A 7,827-nucleotide genomic window follows, 5' to 3' on the forward strand; every position below is an offset into this window, starting at 1 on the left:
GGGCATTTGCTTGTAAGGTACCTAAATCTTCCCCCCGCTTCACTAAATGGTTTGTCTTCTTGGTCAAAACTTCTTATAGCCTTCATTTAATCATTTATATAAGATAAAGATATATTATTTTTTTTTATTCAGTCTGAAGATTAAATATGCATGCATTCTCTATCCCTCTCTTTCGGTTGTTCTCTCTCCTTCTCTCCCCTTCATTCTCTCACTGTCTCTCCCATTCATTCTCTCCCACTCTCTCTTTCTCATTCTCTCTCTACCCCTCTCTCCCCAATCTCTCTACCTCTGTTCTGGTCTCACTCTCCCTCTTATTCGCTCTCCCTCCCTCCCTCTTGCCCTCTCCTCGCTCTCCCTCCCTCCCTCTTGCCCTCACCGCTCTCTCACTCCCTCCCTCTCGCCCTCTCCCCCGCTCTCACTCTCTCCCTCTCGTTCTTATTCCCTCTGTCTCTCTCTCTCTCTCTAGCTAATTCTCTCTCTCTTTCTCTTACCCTCTCCCACTTGTCCTCTCCCCCCTCTCTTCCACTCGTTCTGTCCCCCCTCTCCCTCTCTCTATCTCTCTCTCTCTCTCTCTCTCTCTCTCTCTCTCTCCCTCTCCCTCTCTCACTCTGTCCCTCTCTCCCTCTCTCTCCCACCCTCTCTCCCTCTCTCTCGCTTTCACTCTCCCTCTTGTTCTCTCTCTCCCTCACACTCTCTCCATATTGAACTCTCTCCAATTTAAACTATCTCCTCTCTCATTCCCCCTCTCTCCCTCTCACACTCTCTCCATATTGAACTCTCTCCAATTTAAACTATCTCCCTCTCTCGTTCCCCCTCTCTCCCTCTCCCACTCTCTTCCGCTCTCCCCCTTGTACTCTCCTTCTTACCCACTCCCTCTCTCCCTCTCTCACTCTCTCTCACTCTCTCACTGTCTTACTCTCTCCGTCAGGTATTCTCTTTGTCTTGCACTATCTCACTCTCACTCTCTCCCTCTCTCATTCTCACATTCTTTCACTCTCTAATTATATTCCTCTCTTTCTCTCTCCCTCTCTCACTCTCTCATTATCCAACACTGTTTCGGCTCTCCGGAGGCCACATTAAATGCAATGAGATGACCAAGTCAACTTAACATAGACTTTCACATTGACTAGTCAACATGACTGACTGACAACTTCAGGTCAAGGTTTAGGTTTTTGGTAAAATAAGACCGAGACTTGACTAGTCAACGTGTCCTTCCCTACTCATATCTATCTCTATCTCTCTCTCTCTTATACTCATCCACATGTCTCTTTTTTTCTTTCCCTCTCTACTGCTTTCTCATCTCTCTCTCTAGCTTTCCCATCTCTCTCTCTCTATCTCTTTCTTTATGTTTGCCCCTCTCTCTTTCTCCCACTATGTCCATCCTTGGGAGAAAATGGCGGGAATCGACACTCAGGAAGGGTTTTATTAGGGTTGGAGGGAGAAGAGGGGGAAGAGCAGAGCCATGCCGAAAAAGGCGGACGAGCCCCCCGTGGCCGCCGTGGAGGACCTCCCGAGGGCGATCGTAAGGCGGATCGTCAAGGAGAAGCTCTCCACGCTCTCTTCCTCTTCTTCCCGCCGCGTCGCAGCGCAAGGCGACGTTGAACGGGAATCGGACGGAATCAACGTCCACAAAGAAGCTCTCCTCGCCTTCTCCGAGAGCGCGCGCATCTTCATCCACTACCTCTCCGCGACGTGCGATTTCACCGCGAATCACAGATTCTTTCAATCGGTGCTGTAATTTTGTAATTTTTATGTTTTTTTTTGGAATTTAGTTCTTCGTGAACTGCAGGGCGAACGACATCTGTAAAGAATCTAAGCGGCAGATTATCAACGCCGAGGACGTGTTCAAGGCGCTGGAGGAGATCGAGTTCTCCGAATTCGTCCGCCCCCTTCGGATCTCCCTCGAGGGTGAGCATTCACAATTCTCGTCTTTTTATTCCCTATTAGTACTTGTAGATCGAATTTATGTGTAAATTCGTTAAAAAAATGTTGATTTTCTTCCTTACGTTCATCCATTTTCAATCAAAGAATTAAACATTGCAACCGTGGTTCGTGAATTTCTTCCTTTCCAAGCAGATTTCAGGAGAAAGAACGCCGCCAAAAAGGCGGAATCGAAGCCGCGGGAGAAGAAACGGAAGACGGATGACGCCGATTCCGCTCCGACGAACACCGCCGAGGATGACGCGGACGACGGCCTTCATGACTAAGGACGTGTAGTTCTAAGATACTAGACGGATGACGGACGGGACCTAACCCCGCGTCCCGTCATCTAACAACAAACCATGTGACAGATTACTGAACCTTATTAGGAAACTTTGGGTTAAATTATGAATTCAGAAGGAATTATTTCTCCTCTAGATGGTGAATTATACTATGATCAGAGGATGGAGCCTTTAATGGACAGAAGGAGCCTGGGAGCAAGGAGAAGGATGAAGGCGAGGACCGAGCCGAAGAAGACGTTGACTGCCTGTCGGGCTGGGTCTACAACCGGGGTTTCGGCAGCGGTGGCGACGGCGGCGGTGGTGGCGGGAAGGGCTTCGATTACGGCATCGGCCAAGTCAGCGATGAAGGAAGAATCGCAGCCTAGAGTGGGCACCCTGCCCCAATTCTCTATTCCAGAGCTCAGAGCCAGCTCTCTGTATTCCATGTCCATCTCCTCCAAGGTCTCAATATGCTCGCTCACAAAGCTGGGATAAGAAATTAAAAATAAAAATTTAGAATGAAATCCTGGAATTTTAGCTGTTTAAAAATTCTAAAGGCCAACCAGAAGGTCAAATACCTGTAATTAAAATAAATAAGGGATTCACAGATAAGTTTTTGGGTTGTATTAGTTGATGCGGGATTCACTATGACGATGAAAGAGGAAATATACAAATTTGGGGTTTTACGAGACTTTCCAAGAAGTTTATGGGTTATACTCAACGTGAATGTTTCTGAATTGACTGGAACAGGAAAAGTTTTGTTTTAAGTAAAGGCCGATCTTTAGGGATCTTCGTGGTCAACATAAGCGGTTTCTGAAGTCACTGGAAAGAAACGATAAATAATAGATAAATCAGGGCTTTAAGCAAATCTAATGATTCTTATGGTCAACGAGAATATTTCTGACCTCAACGGGACAGGAAAATAAAAAAGTATTCTATAAAATTACGGGATCTTAGACGGATTTTGAAAAATTTTATGGTCCACAGCAAGGTACAGGGTTAAGGATTAAGGATTCTCATGGTCAACACGAACGTTTAAGATCTCACTGGTACAGGGTTAAAAAATGTGGTATTTTAGGCGAATTATGAGAATTTTCAAGGTCTCCAAAAGGTTACTGACATCCCCGGGATAGAGGAAACAACAAACAAAAATAGGAAAGTTTCTATCCGTTTTTTGTTTTTTTGTTTTTGTTTATGATAATCTTGCGAGGTTGCTGACCTCAGCTAATAAACATTTTTTAAGAGCTTCAAGGTCAACGCGAAAGTTCTTCACCTCAATAGGAAAGAAAATAAAATAAATTGGGATTTTAAACTAATTTCGAGCACTTGTGATTAACGAGATAGTTTCTGACCTCACTGGGACGAAAAATAATAAACTTAAACCGAATTTTAAGAAAATTTCAGATTAATATGAAGGTTTCTGACCTCACTGGAACAGCAAGCAAGCTTTTCACCCCCTTCTGCCCCAACTCAACGATGGCTTCGTCTGTGTAAGGCTTTAGCCACTGCACTGGCCCGACCCGGCTCTATAATTTTTTTGTGGGTTTAGGTACAATGGTCAACGGAGAGAGAGTTGACTTGTCAAAGATTGTGGAAGATACCTGATATGCGAGAACGTGGGGGTTGCGTATTCCTCTGGACTTCAACTCCTCCATGATTAAGTCAACGCATTCCTCCATCTGGTCCTTATAAGGATCGCCCGCCTCTAGGACATAGCTCTGCGGGACGCCATGCGCACTGAAGAACACCGTGACCTGAAGAACATGGCACGGATAAATCTCCATTTAATACTTTAGAATAAAATTTAATGCAAACTTTAGCACATTCAATCCCATGGAAGAATAAAATGATAATTCTTTTCCATGGTGATCCCAAGAATGTATTTCGCAAAAAAGTAGCATTAAATAATCTGGAGTCATGGGAGATGAGCTTTTAATGATTCAATCCCAATAGCCGGCCATTTCTGGGGCTTCCCGAACCTCTTCTGCATATTATTGCCATTTTATTCTCTAGAGGTATTTTGGACTTTCCCTTCTTGAATGTATGTAACAAGTATAGTGCAGGGACGGGATGGTTTTTTCGTCTGGAGATGAAAAAACCGTCCCGTCCGAGGATACCGGACGAATTTCGGGACGAAAATTCGTCCCCGGGAGCATCGGAAGGGACGGTTTTCGTCCCGCAGGACGAAACAATCGTCCGTCGGGAGGCTCCAGACGATGGACGGACGAATCTGGACGGAAAACTGCCAGATTCACATCCGACGGTTGAGATGTTGCCACGTGGCCTCGCTATGACAATTTGCATCAAAGTCCCTGTATTTTAATCTATATTAATATATTAAAAATATTAAATATATTTTTCTCGTCCGGGACGAATTTTAGGACGAAACTTCGTCCCGGGAGGACTGGACAGGACGAAAAACCGTCCCTAGATTATTGGACGGGACGGTCTTTTTGTTGGTGGACGAAAAACCGTCCTGTCCTTCGTCCCTACGCTGACATTGGACCTAGGACGGGACGAATTTCGTCCCCAACCGTCCACATCTCGTCCCGTCTGCGTCCCCGCACTATATTAACAAGGATCAGTAATTTCTAGGGTGGAGTTAATACTATCCTCAAACTCATACCAGGGTTTGTTTTGACATTTTACACTTCAAGGTGGGTATTTCGGTCTTTCCCTTCATGGACATTTTTTTCCCTTTAAATTGGGGAAAGCTAAGAACCTTGAATTTATTGCGAGATAAATTCAAAAACATTGAAGTAGATTGCACACCGCTCTGATTTCATATGATCTTTGCTGATGATATTAGTGGAAAAATTGGAGGAAAATGATACCTCTTCAGGAGAGGAGAAACTTGCGAGATCCTTCTGGATAAGGGTTGCCATGGCCTGGACATAGCCTTTACGTTTGTACCATGACTCTATGATGGAGACAGGGAGGCTAGCAAGAGACGGGTCTTCTCTGAGAGACCTCTGCTGTTTTAGTGAAATTCCTGAATATTATAATTTTTTAATAATGGGTTAAGCTACTAACCTGAAGATGCTTTGGAGAAGTCGGATGCTAGAACCGCTTGTAGAGATGGAGTACTGTGGATAGAGAGGAAGTACTACTAGCCTTGTGATCATGTCCTTCTTAATCTGAAACATCACATGCAGGCAATACGGTTCAATAAACGTGGCTGGACGGCCTTCAATCTAATTAACAATTTAATAACGTCTAAAAGCTATTATTTCTGAATAATACAATGTTTGTGTCACCATTTTCTGTCCCAACAAACCCATAACCAGAAGTTTTCAATCCCGATGATGAAAATAATGCCAAATAGCAACAAAGACATCAGTTTTATAACGGAATGATTGATACGATAGTAAAGGAAAGCCTCTCTATTGGGCAAGGGAAGATAGAAAATGGAAGAAGGAAAATATATAAAAGACAGATGGCCAGGAAACAATCCTAAAGCCAAAATTGCAGAAATACTCCTGATAGGGGTTGGTGATCCTCACAGATGGTGACCACGGTCTTCCCTCGAGACAAAAATAAAACGTAAACATAATTTGCCAATTTCCATGGGATGATAAAAACCTGATGAACGGCTTCCTCGGTGAATGGGTGCCAGTATCTCATTCCAATGTACACATTAGCTTGAATACTTTTTGCTCGCAAGGCTGTCATTAGCGCATCGGCCTGTGCAGGTAAACCAGTTCTTAATTTTACCTTATAGGATTCAAAAAGAAAAAAAATAACATTCCATATTGATTATGCAAAAATCTTATTATGATCTTACTAAAAATTCTAGCGACTGCAAGATGAGAGAATAAAACTAATTTGAGAAACTGATAGATGGAACCCCTGGCCAATTAAACATTTCTGCGTCCTAATTCGCAGTAAAGTCTGCAAATATATTCGTCTGAAAACGATTCACGAAATTTAAAGAAAGATGGAGGAGAAAACAAGTCTACCTGATCGTCGGTCATCTTTCTTAAAGGAGATCCGCCCCCAATGGATGCATAACCTTCCTTGCTTTTTGGAGCTCTAGAAATTGAAATGAGCTTGGCCAAAGGCTGCTGCAGAAAGCGAAAAAATCTCGGCAGCCTAATGATGTCCTGTCGAATTGCCCATTTAAACATTGTGAATATACTACAATTAGCATAAATTTGACAAATTTTCAAAGGAAAAACTTTGGAACCATCGTATATTCCAGAGAAACTACTAATGAGATAAATAAAACACATGAAATATGAAATTGAAGGATACGTACGGGATCAGCGAACAAATTGAACAAAAACGGTTCAACATCGTGTAGGGTTTCTGGGCCCCCAAGGTTTAGCAGCAACACTCCAAACTTCTCTTCTGAAACACTTTGAGAAGGCCCCACAACAGTGTCACCGACTGAAAATATTTCCGCAGATGAAAATGCCTTTCCGTGAAATTTTCCTCGCTGAGGAGCATCGGAAAAACGCCATTTTAAACAGCCGTTTTTGTTGAAAAATGCCTGAGAGGAATTTCCCGACTGAATCTTGTCATTTTTCAATGATCCTAACGATCTACTGGAAGAAGACAGCCTTGTCCTCGAAATTTCATGGCGATTTAGCCTGAAAAAAAGGGAAAACGAATGGTAAGGATGAAATACGTAAGTGGAGATAGATTACACCAATTGATGCTGAATAAATGGGTGGAAAACGTCTCCGAATAAGTTTAGAGACTCCAAATTAAGATAAATGAACTATAATTTGAGCTGAACCACTCTTCCATGCAGGTAAGACGGCAAAATCCAGAATCAGAATCACCCGGACATCCATAAGCAAGATCATTCCACATCTAAAGCTTCGGAAAGCGGGAATACCTTAAATTCGAAGTCAACAGCTTCGGTTGCCGTTTCGAAACGTCATTTGAATCTCGACAAGCGGTCCGCTGATCCACCAACCGCGGAAACTTCATGCACCCATTCTGGGACGCCATCCAATTCCTGATTCAAATAAACAGAAAAAAACATAGCATCATCAGATCATACAAACTCCGAAAAACATATGAAAAACGACAACCGACAAAAACAACGAACGAAAACCTATCAAATGTCTTTCAGGAGAACAGGCAAACCATGTTCTTAAGACGTAAAAACCCGAAAAAAATCGAAAAAAAAACACTAAAAAATACACAAGAGATCGGGAAGAAGATCTCATCATCAAACAGACCTTTCCAAGTCGTCAAATGAGATCAACTCGTCTGCGATTCGAACCCTGCGAAGAACACGTCCGCGCCGATGAATTCGTTACGTTGCCAATTCCACCGCGTAAGTCGGCGCAGGCAACGTTTCTTTTCTCCCGCCTGAGTTTTAGTCTTATTTGAAAGACACGCAAGAGATACGTAACAAATACGCTTTTAACACGTCAGCCCGGAATTCAACGCTCGTTCCCGTCAAAGTCCGCGACGTAGTGCGTGGCAGTTACACCTACTACGCGTCCGGTCCAGACGTGTAAAATTACGTTGTCAATAAAGGAACTTCCTTTACTTAAGTAACATAAATAAAATAATGGGTGTCTTCACCCCGTGTTTGCCTGTCCCGATACCGGTACCGGATGCCAGTATCGGGACGGATGCTGTAATGGATACCGGAAAGGCAATTTCC

The 7,827-nt window shown here is 43.4% G+C and overlaps 2 protein-coding genes across 2 annotated transcripts; one reads left to right on the forward strand and one right to left on the reverse strand.

Annotated features, from left to right (window-relative positions):
- Window positions 1-1,369: 1,369 nt before the first annotated feature.
- NF-YB11 (nuclear factor Y, subunit B11) lies at window positions 1,370-2,357 on the forward strand. The gene is made up of 3 exons (XM_078571584.1): window positions 1,370-1,692; window positions 1,790-1,908; window positions 2,077-2,357. Exons 1-3 carry the CDS (start codon window positions 1,463-1,465, stop codon window positions 2,205-2,207), a joined length of 480 nt encoding a protein of 159 aa, XP_078427710.1. The 5' UTR covers window positions 1,370-1,462; the 3' UTR covers window positions 2,208-2,357.
- LOC144700158 (ferrochelatase-1, chloroplastic-like) lies at window positions 2,286-7,546 on the reverse strand. The gene is made up of 10 exons (XM_078571583.1): window positions 7,394-7,546; window positions 7,045-7,167; window positions 6,460-6,793; window positions 6,161-6,304; window positions 5,784-5,885; window positions 5,235-5,338; window positions 5,036-5,162; window positions 3,803-3,955; window positions 3,627-3,727; window positions 2,286-2,687 (listed from the first exon to the last, which is right to left on the reverse strand). Exons 2-10 carry the CDS (start codon window positions 7,158-7,160, stop codon window positions 2,378-2,380), a joined length of 1,491 nt encoding a protein of 496 aa, XP_078427709.1. The 5' UTR covers window positions 7,161-7,167; window positions 7,394-7,546; the 3' UTR covers window positions 2,286-2,377.
- Between the last annotated feature and the right edge of the window lie 281 nt (window positions 7,547-7,827).

The sequence above is a fragment of the Wolffia australiana genome, chromosome 2, assembly GCF_029677425.1.
Source record: "Wolffia australiana isolate 7733 chromosome 2, ASM2967742v1".
NCBI classification, from domain to species: Eukaryota; Viridiplantae; Streptophyta; class Magnoliopsida; order Alismatales; family Araceae; genus Wolffia; species Wolffia australiana.

Coding starts and splice junctions, on each gene's coding strand:
- NF-YB11 (XM_078571584.1), top strand. CDS start 1,463: ATGCCGAAAAAGGCGGACGAGCCCCCCGTGGCCGCCGTGGAGGACCTC. Junction 1,693..1,789: donor ATCCACTACCTCTCCGCGAC/GTGCGATTTCAC, acceptor CGTGAACTGCAG/GGCGAACGACATCTGTAAAG. Junction 1,909..2,076: donor CCTTCGGATCTCCCTCGAGG/GTGAGCATTCAC, acceptor CTTTCCAAGCAG/ATTTCAGGAGAAAGAACGCC.
- LOC144700158 (XM_078571583.1), bottom strand. CDS start 7,160: ATGGCGTCCCAGAATGGGTGCATGAAGTTTCCGCGGTTGGTGGATCAG. Junction 6,794..7,044: donor CTGTTGACTTCGAATTTAAG/GTATTCCCGCTT, acceptor CCTTTTTTTCAG/GCTAAATCGCCATGAAATTT. Junction 3,956..5,035: donor GTTTCTCCTCTCCTGAAGAG/GTATCATTTTCC, acceptor CATGTTCTTCAG/GTCACGGTGTTCTTCAGTGC.